Genomic DNA, 17,978 nt, shown 5'->3' on the forward strand with positions numbered 1-17,978 from the left:
TAATTCCATGGATTGCAAGGTGGAGCCACACATGTGAACACATTTGGATCCTTCCAATAAATGTGATGACTCAATCGTCCCACAAATAGAGCTGTCTAACCCAATGAGATTAGCTGTATCCATATCATGGCGGTACTGCCATTATTTATACTTACCTCGCAAGATGAACAGACAAACATGCAAATATTGGCTGACAACATTCAGGCCTCATTTAATGGTGTGGTGGTTTGTGTTGACTGACAGTTCAGCACATAAACATGTTAGACTCAGGCCTCTGCTGTCCCAATCATATTTGTGATGGTGACAGGACAGGCTTTCAGCTCCATGGGAAGCGGCTGAGGCGTGTTAAACTCTTCCTTTATATATATGATGGTGTGTTCCTGCAGCACAGTGCTTTTCTTGAATATTTCAAACACAACGACCATATCTTTTGGGCATTAATAGATGATTTAATCTGTAATAATCAAAATCTTTAGAGCCAATATATTTCCAAAATGGTTAAGAGAAGGAGATGCTAACAGTCTTTAAGCCATATTATTAACATTTTCATTATCATCTAACCCAACGTTGTCCTGTGCGCTCACATTGTGGAGGACATTATGATCTCATGCATCTTAAATATGGGTGGAAATCATAGAAATCATGCAGATGAAGGACTGGCTGTTCATAAAGTCTGGAGTAATTATTACCTCAAGCATTTATACTCTCATTTATATCTGTCCCCTGTAACTCAAGGCACCTGTACGATTGATTTTAAAATAAAAATGTAATGTATGCATCACTCATTCGCATATTACATTACATTCTTTGCTCCCTGTCAATCATCTAATATACAGGAAGACACAGAATTTTCAACCTGGACTCAAAAAGACAATGCCTTATAAGCTTTTTTGGCACAAGAAAAGCCGCATGTTGAAAACAGACCGTAAACATGGCTTTTTAAATCTAATCTTAACATTTCCACCTGCAGTTGTAATTCCTGAAACGTCTATGTGAAGTACAAACCACGATAGGGGGTGAGTCACCATCGTTCCCAGCTCCTCAGCTTTAAACTTCCTCCTCTCTGGCTAATCTCAGCATGAAGAAAACCCAATTACAGCTACTCTATTTTATCCATGTCCCAAATACTCTTCCCATGGCTTAAGCCCAAGTTTTAGCCTGATCAATGAAGTTGTCAGCATTAATTCAAGCAGATTCCATCCGGCAAATTCTGAGGTTTCATTGTGCGCATGTACTTGTTGGGGGGGTCAGCCAAAGTTCAGACCTCAATCCACCCCGAGGGTAACGGTTTCACACCGCAGCCTTCTCGAGAACTGACCCACTTCTGCTATCTCTGCTTGCCGCACTCAATGGCTGGATTAAGTCTATCCACGGGACACTTGTGCGTGTGTGTGTGTGTGAGCGAGAGAGCGTGCGTGTGTGCAATTCCACCAGTGTGACTAACAAGCTTGGCTGTTGCAGTCCGGCAGATTGAGAGACACCTACTGCTAGTTAAAGCCTTTCGTACCCCGGGGTCATCGGCTCACTTCCTGCGCTGGTGCTGCTCATATATAAGAAGATAGAGGGATAGGGTGAGAGAGAGTGTCATCGAGGTGAAAGTGCTGTCACTGGGCTGAACATTTTTTTAAATAGTTAAAACAGACACACATATACATATTTTGTCAAAACTTGAAATGTAAAGCAAAGCATTTCATCCGATCACCATAATTTCTTTAAGTTTGTGGGTTCAGAGAACAAAAATCTGCTGCCACAGTGCTCTCGATGGCTCCTTTTGAGCTGAGTTCTTTGAGGAAACACTTTCTTATTTAGCTTTTCTTCACACATCTTTGTACACATCCATTTTCACAGCAATGCCATTACTGCAAATACTGTGAGACACAATTGCATGCAAGCAGAAAAAACAACCCCATCGGCAGAATACAGTAAATGTTGGAAATGTGCGTTTCTGCAAGCCATATATATACTGAAACGTAACATTTCTTTATTTTGGAACTTTACCGACGATGTTGCACTTATGATTTGGTTAGGTCCAGGCACAAAAGCCACTTGGTTAGGGTTAGGAAAAGATCATGTTTTGGATTTAAATACCTGTATCGGTCACCACAAATAGCTGGAGCTGTCCAGAGGTCTCGTTAAATTACCCAGCTTTGTTGCCACAAACACGGCTGGAGATGTCCTGAGGTGTTGTTAAAAAGACTGCAGTGTCACGCTTACAGCTGTTGAAGGTTAGGGTTAGGGTCAGGGGTTAGGTCAAAAAATATAAAACAGAGATATCCAGTGGATATGTTTTGGCTCAAAATAAGCGTTTTGTTCAAAACAAACATGGCTTGAAATGGTCTTGAGGTCACCCGACTTCCCGATAAAAATCTTTTGTTTGCACAAACGCCACAGACATGTCACACTTACAAATTATGAAATGCTGTCTCTAACTGCAGTCACTCACCTGTAACTCCACCAACATCCCCTCCACCGACATGAAAGTTAGGTCATAAACATGTAATGTGAACGTAATATGACACGTACAAATGTGAACTCATCAGTGGTTTAAAGAAACATTAAGAGCCAACATTTCATCCTGCCGACTGGGCTGGACGGTAAATGGACTGCATTTATATTGTGCTTTTCTAGTCTACCAACCACTAAAAGGGCCTTACAACACAAGTCAACATTCACCCATTCACACACACATTCATACTGGTTGCAGAGGCTAACTCGCGAGGTACCACGTCCACATCAGGAGCATTAAACATTCATACGCACATTCCACACTGATGAAGCATCCGCCAGGAGCAATTAGGGGTTCAGTATCTCGGCCAAGGACACTATGACATGTGGACTGCAAACTTGAACCACCGACCTTCTGATTTATAGACGACCGCTTTGTCTCCCTAGCCACAGCCTGATAAATCCTGGCACAATGTTAGAAGATTTAAATTGCACACATTAATGATGTTTTGTGATTGTTCCGAGACACGTATGCTTGCTAAAATCCAGCCACTGAAACGGCCAATTACACTGCCATTTCAATTAGAGGCGTTCTGAGCAGGTGCAAAACGCAAGGACAGTTTCATGCCAAAATGACTACCAGAATGGCACTCTGCTGTCTGTTCTGCAAAAACACCACCTCATCTGTGTCGCTCCACCCACCTTGGCGCAAGTAGGTTCCCTTGGAGCCAGAAAAACATGTGCAGGTGCAAAGAAATAAATAAGTGGCAAAAAAAAGTGGCATCGCTTCGTCATGTGCTGGCATGAAAATAAAGGGGGGTCGAGTTCAGGGTTAGGAGAACGAAAGCTCTTTCTGGGCCGGGATGTAACAAATGCGTCAATCTCTCAACGTCTCTAATGTTTTGTCAAAATCTGACAATGATGTCTGAGGTGTCAAGAGCAAAAATCTGATTTTAAAATGTTTCACTTGTATTTAGCAAAAGTTACTTCAAAGCCGACAAAGTGAAAGTCAGATACAGCGCGTGTCAAAATAACAAAATCATTGCCTTAAGGCAAAAGTGATCAGGTTGGTACAGAGACTTACCAAGGGCAATGATGTCTGAAGACAGGGGTAGAACATGTGAATTAGACGGGTAATTGTGTTAAAGGGGCTGTGATTCAAGGAGGTTTGCCTCACTGAGCTGCCGTATGCATGAGAAATATCTGGCTAGTGATAGTGATATCTTAATTAGAACAACTTTCAAAATCCGTTCTCCACCCCTCTCGCTAACGAGGGCTGCTCTTATAAATGATTCATTTTTTACATGGCAGATGAAACATGTATATGTTTTAATTATTAGACACAAGAGGATTAACTATTTTACTTTATGTCTGCGGGATAAACAAACCTCCAAGTGAGACGGAACACAGTCATCATTGACGCTGAACCCCCAATAACCCCTGTGTTTTTTTTTCTCTCTCTCTCTTCTTTTTTTTTGTGCTGGGGAGGAGCTGTCTCCAGCTCCTAAAATGTGCTTTCATTTATGACAAGTCTGCTCTTCAATCCAAGCCTGTGATGTCTTATCTGGGCCATGTCGTGCTATACATACCCTTTAATGACTAATTCAGTCTCTTGGCTTACGTACTAAAATAGAACACACACATATGAGGGGAAAAGGGAAATCAATTGAAATGTTGCAATGTCTGACAGGACTGTGCTCGAGGAGGAGACGGGAAAAAAGGAAGAGAAACATCAGACGGCGTCGCTTGCTTTTGTTTTCTGAGTGAGAGAGTGTGTGGTGTTGAGACAGGCAGGAGCTGTATGTATGTATGCAGGGTGCCGGTACGTTGGGGAATTTATTTTTTTCAACTGTCTTTGATCACTTCTCGGCTTTGAAGTAACTCTCAGCAAAGGGGAGGGGGAGCCGAGCAGAAGTCACGGCAAGTTCACATCTCAACTAGGACTCGCAAAAAAACTGCGATCTGCATAATTTATTCTTTAAACTGTTAAAATGCAAAGAGATGAGGAGATCTCTAGGTGCCCAACAAACCCGCCTCTCGGCTTGACAACCCCAATTAAACACTCTCCCTCTTCACATTTGTTCTCAATTACAGCTTGAAGAGCGACGACATGAGAGCCTCTAATGCTCATCAAGTGACGGATATAAAGGGAGACAGTGGAAGGTAAAGCAGCGGCAATTAGGAGGAATGTAAGTGATATACGATTAAAAATGAGCAAACATGCGTCCCTCCTCTCCAGCTCCATCAATACGACATATTTCATTCAGACAAGACACAGTGTTCCTAGACAGTTTTTACTTCTCTGCGTGTCTCAGTGTGCCGCTTGTGGTTTGATGTTGTGTTCATTCATTCTTTTCATAGTGGATTTCTGCTGGTTTAAGAGTGTTATTCAGACCCCGGCAATTATCTATTCAAATGAAATGCCAACGACCCAAAGCAAATCTTCTAGACAAACACAAATACATAACAATATTTGTCAGCAACAAATATAAAAAAATATATTTAAAAGTATTTTTTCCCTAAATCAAAACTCTGACTAATTATACCCTTAAACACTAAAGTCACACATGAGTGTATTTCTAATTACTTAACGTATGATGTTACATTTTTCACATTAAAATGTATTAAAACATCTACACCTAGGTGATATTTTTTGTTGAGTTGTTCACTTACACTATCCCAAATCTTTTCTGACAATGTTCTGAAACAGAGAAAGCGCGTTTACCTGCTCGCCTGTTGCTATAACTTCTGCTGGAACATTAGATGTTACTGTGCACTCGAGGGTGAGAAAGGAAGTCGGCAGCACGTAACGTGAATAACACATTTCTGCCCAACTCAAAGTTGGTTGTGTAACAATGATGCACACTACGTCATCAAACTACCTTTTTGTTCTTGTTTTGATTTAAAGAACCCTAGTGGCAGAAATTACATATCCTGTGTTTAAGCTTAACCAAACTCCAGCTCTATCATTGCTAGCCACTGTAGTTTAATCTCTAACTTTCCCTTTCTCACTGTGGTAAGTTGCCATACTCTCCAAAAGATCAATAAGTGGGTCCTCACAAAGACAGATGGTCTTGGACTCACTGACGCACGACTCCCTCAACTAGCATATGCTCTGGATCAAACGTCATTGCATCACAGAGAACAGAGTAGACAGTAGAGTTGCTCCACCAAAGTTTACATGAAAAAGTTATTTACAGCAAGGTTTTTTGGTCTTGCAGAGAGAATTTATAGCAGCCTTATTCAAATTTCCTGTTGCGTTTACTAAAAGTTAGCTATCGGAGGATACTGCATAATTACAATGGCTGTGTCTGTGGACAAAATACAGCCAGCTGCTGTTGCAAGAATGAACCACTGATGGATGGTGAAGTCAAACTACCAGTGTCATGGTCAACTCCACTTTGCTATCTAATAAACATTGCTACTTGTTTAAAGCCTTGTCAGCGATGCCAAGCTCCCACCACCTTTTCTCCCTGTCCCAAGTCACTAGGAAAGAAAACCCTCCAAAACAGCCAAGCGTCTGTGAATGAGTCAGTGGCAGGTAGTTGAAAGATCAAGCTGACCACCCTCCCCTCACTGCAGCCCACTCAATGACCCTCCCGGCCCGCTCCAGATGGCGCCCCATTTTTCACTATGCCAAGCCGACTGAGGCCATTGATCCCTACTGCATGGTCAACATCTATCAGTGGGACAAAGGAGCTCCACGTGTCGAGAATACAGTTGAGGCCTGTGGGATTGGGAGACCACATAGTCTTATAAAGGCAATTATGTGTCACTTTAAACTAAAGTTGGATGGGCTTGTCATTCAAAGTTGTTTACAAGCCATCTGCAACAGATACTTTAAACTTTTCTTTTACCCTATTTTCATTGCAACACAATAGTAAATAATAAAAAGCTTCACAGTCAACACATATTATCATTTGTCAGTTGAGGACTGGGCTTTGCATTGTGGTCAATATGGATCTGAATAATTATATTAAGTGGAAAAAGCAACACCACTTAAATTAAAGGTCGATATTTGCATTTTTAAACTGTCACTAAAGGCAGTCAGGCTCGTTTTAGTTCATTTTAATTACAATTTAATTTCCAATACTATTGAGTGCTCACAATGGGCACCTCTGCCTTTAAAAGCTAATACACAATCTACAGTTTATAACTTAAACAACTTGTTGCTAATGTTTACCCGCATTTGTCTCAGAATTTGTCACAGAATTTCCTGTAAACATCAAATGCTCGCAGTTTTTGTGACATGACAGTGACTGCACACTAATGACATCACACCAGTCTAACTTAGTCTCAATGGAAGTGAAATACATCCTATAAGTAAGAGTAAGAGTTTCATTGTTTATCATATGTATCTCTCAATCGTTCTGCTGTGTTTTTCTTCAGATTCATCATATAATTACTCATATGTCATGTTCAATTTTTCTGATTTGTAATGATGACTAATTTTCATCAATCATTTTCATTTTCAGTGATTATTTAGCGCGCAGGTTGACAGCATGCGGTGACAGACAAAAGAGCTGTGGGATGACAGCAGCTATTTACGCTGGGCATAATTCAGGCCACATCAAGCCTTTGGCGAGAAAACTCCACGCCTTTCAGTGGTGTGCTGAGCTTAATGACAACTCAGGGGAAATAAGCATTAGCATACCGTCAGCTTTCAAAGAGCTTTCAATTATATTCCTTGTGATAGCTGCAAAAGCAAATGCTAATACAATGACTGTGCCGACAACAAACAAAAAGCAGTCCACTCGAGTTAAACCATACAGTATGGTTTGCATTTATGTAAGAATAAAGCATATGGAAATGTGAGTTAAAATGCTGTTCAGGTCTGATGAGAAATCAATATGTAATAGGATAAATAAAAATATGAATAAAGTTGTCTTCAGGAGACTAAGGAGAAACTCGAGACCCCATCTGTGACATACTTTAGCTCGGCGTGTCCTTTTATTAAAACGCTGTGAGTGTCTGTCTGTTGATGCTGAATGAAGTGGGGTTAAATTTTTCCAACGATCTACGATCCACTTTCAGCATGCACAAACATACTCTCTCTCTCTCTCTCTCTCTCTCTCTGTCTCTCTCTCTCTCTCTCTCTCTCTGTCTCTCTCTCTCTCTCTCTCTCTCTTCTCTCTCTCTCCAGACACTCCCAATTAAGCCTGAAGGACCATGCTTGTTAAACTAAAACCATCCTTTTCTGAAATGTCACAGTGTCTCCCTGCAGCGTGGCCCATCTGTAAACAGCTCTGTTGCTGATGCCAGCCTGAGCCCCCTGGTGCGTCTCCTCGTCTGTGTTTGTTGGAGCATGTTTTGTGAGAGCAAAATGTTGTCTCTTGCATTAACACTCAGTTGTGGATGCTTCAGTGCATTTCGGGCCTTTGTGTGTGTGTGTTGTGTTTGTTGTTGACCATGATGCCAGGTGGTTTGGCATGCGGAGCGGTCTGTTGTGTCTTCGCCTCGGTGTGTGTGGGTTTCAAGCGATTCATTATGTGTGTCTTCGCCCGAAGCGTCCTCCCTTCTCTCGTGTGTGTGTGCGTGTGACATCTCATTTGGCTGGCTGACAGGTTGAAGGATATGTGCTGTAATTGTTGTCTGACTGTCTTCATTCCATAATTGAAAATGTCTTACAAGTGAAACTTTCTTCAGGATGTTTATGCCGGCATGCCAATTAACATTACCGCAGCTGTTCCTGTTAGCTGCCCAATTACCTGTGTGTAGTCCACCTTAGACACCTGATGTGTAACCATGTGCCACGCGGGTGTGTGGAAAATGGCAGCTCTAAATTATGGGCATCAAAATTTTTCAGCACAATATGATTTGGACATGTAGAGATAAGTTTTGATGATCTGAAAAATGGTTTGATCTCATAATTATCAGGTAATCCATTCATGATGTTGAGATAACAGGAAGAAAAATGATAGAAAAAATGTTTTAGGGCTATACCGAAAACTTTATTCTTAATGTTTCATTCAAATTCTAAAATGGTGCAGTTTTTTTATTTTTGAATGTCTACTTACTTAAACACAGTTGCAGATAAAGGTTATAAGGCTAAACTAACATGTTTCCAGTAGTGGCTGTGCAGGATTTTATTACAGACTTGTGAGATCCAAGCATTTCCAAAAACTCCAGAGCGCGATAGATGGAACAATTTCCAAAATCCACAACAAATTTTTATTTAATGAAATAATAAACTGTTTCTTCTCCCACTTGCAGCACACAAACAGAGGCACACACCTGTATTAATGGGGAGGTCTCGGCTTGCAGCGATTTACCAGCACCAAAAATGACAGTGACAAAACCACAATGACAGAAAATCGATTTAAACTGGCAATAGAAATTTTTTATGACTTAAATACTGATTGCAGTGTAATGACTTTCACTATGCTATTTGGCTGGATTTTTACAGCAAAAGAAGAAGGGTGAATTATGCCACAAAGGAAGCGAGTCTGCCATTGTGCACCCAAAACAGGAAGAGGCATGGCTTTCCCCAATCACTACCCCCAGGTAACGCTGAAACAACTGAAATAATTACGGAAACTCTACACTACAAACGAAAAAAAAACAACCTGCTGATGAAGGAGGCTAAGAAGACAAAGAGGGAGAGTGATAGAAACCACCGTAAAACAAGAGTGAACAGACGGGCATTCACTCGTTGGACAGCGCCGGTGTCAAGATGGTTCAAATTTTCTTTTTTTTTAACAAGTTCAATAAGTTACAAAACCTGCATACTTATAATACAACCGGGTGTTTTACACTGCCTTTTTATACAGTAGCACTGAGATCAGGATTTCAAGATGAAATTGGGATTTGTTTTGGACAGTAGCCAGGCCATACAGGGTTGCAGTAGTGCAAACATTAGGGACTTAAAGCAGAGATGGTAGAGGGACAGCTACACTAGGGTCGTCCCTTCAACCGCCGATGCTTAAAGTCCCTTTAATATTAGACAGAAACGCTGTAATAAAATAAATACCCCAGTAATTTATGTGACTAGATTCCTTTTGACACCTGGCGCTCTATCAAGACGTCATCACGTTCATACCAACATTTGTACAAAAAAGTCAAAGAAATTGTCAAATTCGTTCAGTTATATCCATTGAAGAAAGCTGATTTAATAAAAAAGAATAACCTATTCAGTCACACACATTTTTTATTTACATTTAAGATTGTGTTTGAGGATTTTAAACTTTGAACTTTAAACCCCGAAAACCTCAAGAGAACGTTGGAAGGTTACAGCTCTAACTGGTTTCCATTTACCTACACAACAGAACAATCCAGTACTTTATTTATTTTCCTTCTGAACCTGTGAAACACTTCATCTTTTGTTTTTAAAATTGAATGGACTTTAAAATAGTACAACTCATGTAACAAAATGTCACAGCGAGCTGTGTTATTTTCATTCCTCGGGGGTATTCATCATTCTTTGAATACAAGGGGCGTGCAGTAATTCTCAATGTGTTTGGCACCGCATTAGTTTAAAATGTAAATAGATTGCTCTTACTTGCTGCTCCGGCCCAGCACAGGGGAGAAGCACTTTAGTTCAGCAAATAACAAACAGCGCCCGGCTACACACACTCACACACGTATAAATAAACACTCACAAACACACTGTGATTACATTATTCATAGCATTGCAGAGAGCTCTTACACAGAGTCTGACAAACACACAAGACTTGCCGTACAACACTGAGCGGTAACGGCATCGGCTGGATTGTCTTACGGCGAGTGGGAGGGAAGGAGGGAGAAAGAGAGAGAGGGGGAGAGAGAGAGAGAGAGAGAGAGAGAGAGAGAGAGAGATGGATACATGTGTATGTCAATCATTTAGGCGTCGTCTTTTATTAACACCAAGGTTTGCACTTATGGTGTTTTGGTCTCTGCATGTGTGTGTGTGTGTGTGTGTGTGTGTGTGTGTGTGTATGTTCAGGCCTATATTTAGACATGCTGCTATAGCCAGGAGGGGTGCCAAGGAGGAAGTGGAGGTATCTATTAAACTATATACCCTTATGTCATAATGCAGAATGTGTCACAGGCATGCATTTACACATTAACACACACACACACACACACACACACACACACACACACACACACACACACATTACCTATTTAGAAAATGATTTACAACAGGACAAAGGACAAACCTTTGAGATATGCCTGAATCGATGCAAAAAAGAGGCCAACAAGAGCCATGTGTCAAACCACAACCGCAAGAAGAGCAAAAGCATGATCCCTTCCTGACCCTGTGATGAAGATGTGATGCTGGAACCAAACAGACCCATGGTAGGAGTGAGGCAGGGATGGTAGCGAAGTGACTCAGGTGTGAGTCAGTGAAAGGAAAGAATAACTGGGGATTAATTGTTGTGCTGGGTTAAACCAAACCCAAAATGTGTCCCCACAATCACACCTCAGCCATGCAGTCGCTGTCTTTGCTCAAAGGGAAAGCCACAGAAAAGTTACTTTGGTTTAAAGACTTAATTCTTTCCACAGTTTGTGATCAGAAGTTGCTCAGACGTTCAGCTCATTGGCCCAAATGATTTTCTTTTCTGGCTCATTAAAAACCAGAGTCCCGAGTGTGAGCCAGAGACTGAGGACAAAGAATAAGACCTTAACAAATCAGTTTATAAGATCCAGAGGGACTGACCTTTGACATCATCATCAAGAAACAGACAACATAGGAATAAAAGGAAGCGACATCCAGCGTTTTGGAGAAACAGCACCACACAGCTGAAAAGAACAATGCCAAGACACAACACAAGAATACTGACAAACGCAGACAAAAATACTTAACGGAGATAAATTGTGGAAGAATTGGTTGCTTTACAAAGAAACACCAGCTCTTTCTCTCTCAACACCCAGTGTCAAACTTTGTTTATAAAGTTGCCTGTTGTATAGGTTGTATTTACAGGCAGGTTTGATCCTTCTGAGTGCAGTCTGGAAGAAATGAATGCTACCATGGTGACATCGTCATCTGCTGAACAGGAGCGTGTCAGGTGTTATAACAACTTAAATGCCAGAATAAATGTTGGCAGTACCTTATCTTATCTTAGCTTATCTATGCTGCAACTTTTCCTTAGGCCTTGTTTTCTAATTCTCTCTAAGTCAGGCAGTAAACATGTAATGTGAATTTCATGACACGTTTTGCACAAATGTCAGTCTAGCACACAGCCTATGACATGTAGCTATAGACATAACAATGGTTTGCAGATTATACTGTGGGTTCATCATTGCCAAAACAATGAATGTCTTCGATTAAACTTAGGTTCCTTAGCCCATTAAGGGGTCAGATCTGGAGCAGGAGCGCTATCCATCATGTCCACATGTTCATATGAGAAAGGAAGAGAGAGAGAAAAACAACATAGAAAAAGAACAATATTTAACATTTTCAATGTTCTTGAAGAGAAACAAGCTGAAAATGCTGAAATACAGGCATACGGACCGGCATAAGAGTTTGACCACGCACTTGCACCTGGGCACCTGGGTTTCTGGGGGGCTCAAGAGGAACTTGCATTTTGAACATTTGTTCCTACCCCCTTAAAGTCTATGACATAACAATATCAAATTCTGATGGCCTAGAACTGACTGTACTGGAGTTTGTGGTGCTGAACATCGGTCACTGATTTGATGTGGTTACATCCTAAAGTAGAAATGAATCACTCAGTAGACAGACACAAGTGTTCTGGAGTGTGTCCTTGTCCACCTCTGCATGTTTCATTTGTATTTATTAGTTGCATCCATTCAAAGATAAAAGTCAAACCACAATCAATACAAAGAACAGCATGACGACTCTGTGTTGTTGCTTCATCATGATTGAAAACTGAGTCTAGACTTGGTAACTATTTGGTCACATACACACAGCTGTGCCCCTGCAATGTTCTGTGGTTTAATTTTGAACAACTTGTTCAAAAGTTGTTTTTTTAATCGACTTTTTTTATTTAATTTGTTTTCTGACCAAAAGGAAAATGTCTTCTTGACGTAAACATTTACAAACAACTCCAAAGCTGAATAAAGGATCATTTATTTGTGCTTCCAATACCCCAAGAAATGATGTGTTACTGCCCCCTGTAGATTAGTGGAATAATCTAAAACTATTGGCAGGAATGTGTTTGGCTTCACGGCACGCTCGTGCGCATGTGACCTTTAGCGTGTACACAACAGCAAAGAAGATGGGTACCCCACACATACTCCACAGGGTATACATTTAATTTCTGTACCACAAAGCCCAGGCATATGGTTTTGCTGTATACCAACTGCTGTGATCACAACACAAAGTTTTATATTATAGTCTCATAACCATATTTGTCTCTCTCTGAAATCCTCCAGTGAAACAATAAAATGTCAGCCAAAGTCTAAATATTTTGACGAGCATACCATTTGAGACGTTGAAATAGGGGTTATTGTTAGCTGCTACATTTGATTAACTCCAGCCTTACTGAGTGCTATTTGTAACCAAAAGCACTGGGTTTGAATCAGAGAAAAATACTATTTGGCTTCGGCTGGGCGGCGAGCAAGTCCTTTTTTCCAACCTCAATGGAGCTACAGCCCTTTATTCAGACTTCACACAACTTATCTTTTCTCTAGAATAAATAAAGGTTTGCAAGTCGGAACTGGAGTGTTTTCTGGTGTCATATCTGTAGCTCGGTGTGTGTTAGAGGTTTTCTAAGGAAAAGACAACTAAACAGCAGCACTTTCTTTGTGAGAAGAAAGTAATGTAATATGGTGAACCCTGACCTAAACTGCTGCTTATACCACAGCAAAGGAATCAGTTGCATTTAAAGAAAGAAATATTGTATCCTCTTTTCCTCTTCAACACTTTCAGGATTGAAACGGCAATCGATTCTTCTAATTAACATCAATTTAACAGTTACATTACAGGCCCTATCTAGTGGTCTTGTTCAGGGTGACTTACAGCATCATATTTCATTGCAAAACATATAATCAACCAGAGATGAAGAGCACAAAGGTCAGTGCTGCGCTTGTAAAACACCTATCAACGATGGTATTTAACTGAAATCACAGATCATTTAAACCTGTCATTTCTCTCCAGCCTATAGCCAAGCAGCCGGAGTATTTAAAGCACTAGTCGGTTGTAAACTGGGGATTGAAGCATTAGCTTAGCCAGTCACCTCAGCCTTTCTCCTTCAATGCCCAAGGCGCTCCAGTGGTACCTTGTGCGGAGGCTTTTAATAACGACGCTTGTTTGAATCCTGGAACAATGAGCAAGGGCTGCATTTCAGGGCTGACATTGCAGTAAAATGCCATCACATTGCCCAAAGGGCTGAACTTAACCCAACTGTGAAATCTGCTTCTTAGAGAGCGAGGGGTGAAGGATAGAAGGGAGGGGAGAGGGGAGACAAATTATTGTGGTCCATAGGCCCAGTAGGGATGCTGATAGGTGACTATGGTGTTGTTGCTTGTTGTTGTAAATAGCAAAGAGCAGAAATGACTGTTTTCCCACTTTAGCTTCAATTATAGCTTCCCTTTTCCCCTTAAAAGCATGATGGATGGCTTTGAAAAAAGACAGCAAACGTATCCAAGACAGATTTAAAAGACCAGTGTGTAGGATTTAGTGGCATCTAACTCTTAGTTAAAAGCCCTCTCTAGAGCCAGTAAATGGTATGGTATAAACATGGTACGGTATAAACATTGTGGTTCACAGTGATGGAATGTAACTAAGTACATTTACTCAAGTACTGTACTCAAGTACAACTTTGAGTTACTTGTACTTTACTTGAGTAACGTACAAGTAACTGAAAACACATCAACCCAAACCCTAACTCCTACATACTGGACCTTTAATGTAAAATTTAACTTGTTCTTCCTTTTTAAATATTATAATCTATAACATGCATTTCAAGTACATTGTATATTATTTAGGAACTCTTTGGTTTCGTGGTATTATGTGATGAGATGTCCTACACTAAAGAAGCATCTCTCAGATAAAGAACACGCCTGCAAATACATTTCAACCTGTCTCAAATGCAAACTCACTTTGCAATCTGTTTTCCTGCATGTCCTCAAGAGTGAGATTATCTAACATAACGAAGCTCGATCGGTCACACAACAATTAACGCATATAAAAAACCAGGGAGAAATAATAAGGTGCCAGACATAAATGAAATAGCCATTCTGTAACAGTCCAGCTCTAATCACAGCTGCAGTTTAACCCCTGGCCTGTTGATTGCGATGCAGCTGCGAGTGCAGCTGGGAAACCTCGCCAACCCGTGTCACAAGATGAATTGTAATCAACTGTTCGAGGACATCTGGTTGTGGATGGTGGGAGAAGAGCAGTGAGTAGTCATGAAAACATTTTTCAAAAGAGCACTGAGCAAGGCTGTAGTTTGTGGTGGATAGATGGAAGGATGGATGTCATCCAGCGTGTGTCAATAGTTACATTTATTGTTAATTCTGATAAAAGCATAGTACAGATTTATTCTCTTCATTTCAATCTAACAAAGTCAGTCTGGTAGAGACTGGGTTTGCATCCACATGTCAAACCCTTAACAGTGAATTTACAGCACTTGCAGGTGTTAAAACCAGTGTTATTCAGCTAACACCTAGGATATATTTGTACTTGTCAGGATGACAGAATCACAATCAGTGAGAACAGACTTTGTCAGTGAAAGGAGCACTGTTTGCTGCAAGTGGCCAGTTTCTCTGGAAGCACATTGGAAACCTTGTAGATTGTAGATTTATCTACTGTAGATCACAGACACGGGTGCCAGTTGACCTTACATCAGGCCTATACATGGCTTGAAAAGAAGATGCGTTGGATCTTCATGAAGGCATTTTGGTACTATAACATTCCCAGTGAGTGGTGCTACCGGCGATAACCCAAAGCTCATATCAGAGAGTCTAGGATCAAACTGCTACCCAGCCAGCTGAGGTAATCTGTCGCACCGAGGTAGCCCCTGGGACAGCGGGTGGTGGACCTCTGCTGCACACAACAACATACCAACACGCATGCGTAATCACATACACACACTCTGTTCCTCTGTATATATAAATCACACCGATACACACACACACACACACAAACATTGCGCTCGAACACAAATCCATGATCAACAACAACCCATAACCACAAAGAAACCATTCAAGCATTCACCTTTCTTATACATCTTGATAACATTGTTTGGGATTTCTGTTATCATGGCAGTCCTTTCACTAATCTTGCATGTACTATAGCCAGAGTTACTGCTGAGTGCATCTGAGCCTTGCAAAAATGATCTCTTTGCAATACCTACAGTATCCAAAATGCCTAGAATAAAATGTATTTGAAAAACGCAAAGTATTAATGCCTCACTGTAACTGAAAGACCCAGTACAAGATATTCTAAATGACGAATATATGCATTTGTGCACGCACACACTAATACAGCTTTAGAGAGAATCAGAGAAGCTCTCTACCATCACCCTAACAATCCTCAACAGTCTAATCCCATTGCATTAGATCTCATTTTATTCTCCAGAGAGTTAGCAGCTAGCAATAACAGAGGGAGCGGAGGGAAATTAAGGAGACAGTATGGGCAGCAGGAGGGAATGAAGAGGGAGTATATAAACTTGCTTTTGTAAATCTTTGATGCATGAGAGCACAGAGCGCAGAAGAATGAGCATAAACATGTTGCATATGGAATAATGGGGCTCGTAGAAAGATGGTCAGCCACTTACATAACATTTATCTTGTGTAGTTGTTGTATGCATTGTTAAAAGCATAAAGTAAATGGAACTGAGCCCTGCAGACATTAGATTGGCCACTTAATCTGTCAACATTATTTATCGATCTGACTGTCTGATTCATCAGTCATTACTTGACTTAAATGAAGTGAATACGAGTAAAAAAAGTAAAAAGTAAGAATACTAAGTACGAAAAATCCTGACCACAAGAAAACTTGTGTAGGAAGTATTGGAAATGATTAATTCAAGTCCATGCAAGAGTGCAAAACATCGATTTGAAGGTTTCAGCTTCAAATAAATAACACATCGAGTCATGTGTCAGTCAGCGTTTGGTATTCTACACCGATTCACTGGATTTGAGAAGGTCCGATCTCTAAACCAGAGCCAGCTTCACTAACAAGTGTTTTACTCAGTATTGCAGGACTTCCTGGAGTTGATGAATGAATAGCAAACTTAATGACAGAAAGGTCGGAAAACTCACCACTACACGAGCCATCGATCTCTTCATACCCAACGCTGCAGACGCATCTTCCCAAGGGAACCAGCCAGTCTCCATCAGCTCCACAGAACAGTTTGGGCGTGTCTCTTTCTTCAGCATGGTCAATACATGCCCCCCTCACCTCCACCAATGAAGAAGAGTCCACACGAGGCACCGTGTCCGGAAACGAGGCCAGATTCCTCAGCGTGAAGGGACATTTCTTATAGTAAACCCTCACTGAAACCAAGGCAATGCAGGCACCAATGTCCTGGAATGCCAGATAGAAGCCCTTCCTGGTCATGGGTCCCACCTCGCGCACCTCCGTGTTGAGCTTGAGGATGCGATCTCCGAGATCCATCTGAGTGAAGCTCTCATCTGCAGCGATGGTGTCGATCTTGGTGTACTGTGGGGGCTTGAATTTTACACCGTGAGCCTCATCAGTCTCATGGTAGAAGAGGTTGAAGGTCTCCTTGCAGGTGCCAGACACCCAGGGGATGGAGTTGCAGTCCCGCAGGGTGAAGCGAAGCTCCACATAGATCTTTTGGGCAGCTTGTCTGGAGATCCAGTTGGAGCGAAGCCAGTTGTTCTGGTTGGGCTCCATCACGTTGCAAACCTGGAAAGTGTGGATGGGACGGTTGTGCTCGTCCATCTCTGTGATGGCATCCCACTAAACAGGAGAAAAGAAGGGGAGAGGAAAGAAGAGGGAAAAGGTTGGTTTTAGGCACAAAAACTACTTTGTTAGGTTAGGGAAAAGATCCTACTTTTGGTAATAACTACGTTCAGTCTCGTAACTTACAGAGACGTAAGTTACATCAATTACGTGCATAATCTTACTTACGTAACACAACCTAAAAACCCAAAACTCTTGACTCTTGGTCACGAACAGGACGTGAACCCTAATCATCATATAGTGATACAATACAAAACATCAAGAGTTCAAAGAGTTAAGTGACATTCTGCTGATGATGAGACAGACTGACTATTATCCTTAACAATCTTGTTTCCTCTTATTCCTCCAGGTCTTTAAGCAGGTTTTCTCTTAGAATGATGTCTGACTCCAGCTGCCTCGTCATCAGCTCTGCAACTCTCAGGTCACATGATCGGGGCGCATGGCAGCATTGCTGGGTCATGAGGTTACCTGTCCCCATGTTGATGGGAGAGAAGTTAATGGGGGTTTTTAGCCTCCCGGTCCTGCACAGCTCTCTGGTTTTATTAGAGTGGGGACTGGCTACATGGGCGACCCCAAAACCACCCAACATCGACCTCCAAGAATCAAATTACCTGCCTGGGAAAAAGGGCTCTCAAATCACTTCGCTTACAATGCAGCACTGTACCCTCCACAGGCTGCCTGTGTGCATGTGCTTTTTTTTTAGCACACAGAAACC

At 41.4% G+C, this 17,978-nt stretch overlaps 1 protein-coding gene across 1 annotated transcript in view; it reads right to left on the bottom strand.

Moving 5' to 3' along the window:
• The window catches only part of epha6 (eph receptor A6), a 136,189-nt gene extending 118,932 nt beyond the window's left edge, over positions 1 to 17,257 (bottom strand). The window contains 1 exon segment of the mRNA XM_073473388.1: positions 16,597 to 17,257. Within this exon segment, the coding sequence (XP_073329489.1) occupies positions 16,597 to 17,242 (646 nt within the window). The 5' untranslated portion in view covers positions 17,243 to 17,257.
• Between the last annotated feature and the right edge of the window lie 721 nt (positions 17,258 to 17,978).

Source organism: Pagrus major, chromosome 9 (genome assembly GCF_040436345.1).
Source record: "Pagrus major chromosome 9, Pma_NU_1.0".
NCBI classification, from domain to species: Eukaryota; Metazoa; Chordata; class Actinopteri; order Spariformes; family Sparidae; genus Pagrus; species Pagrus major.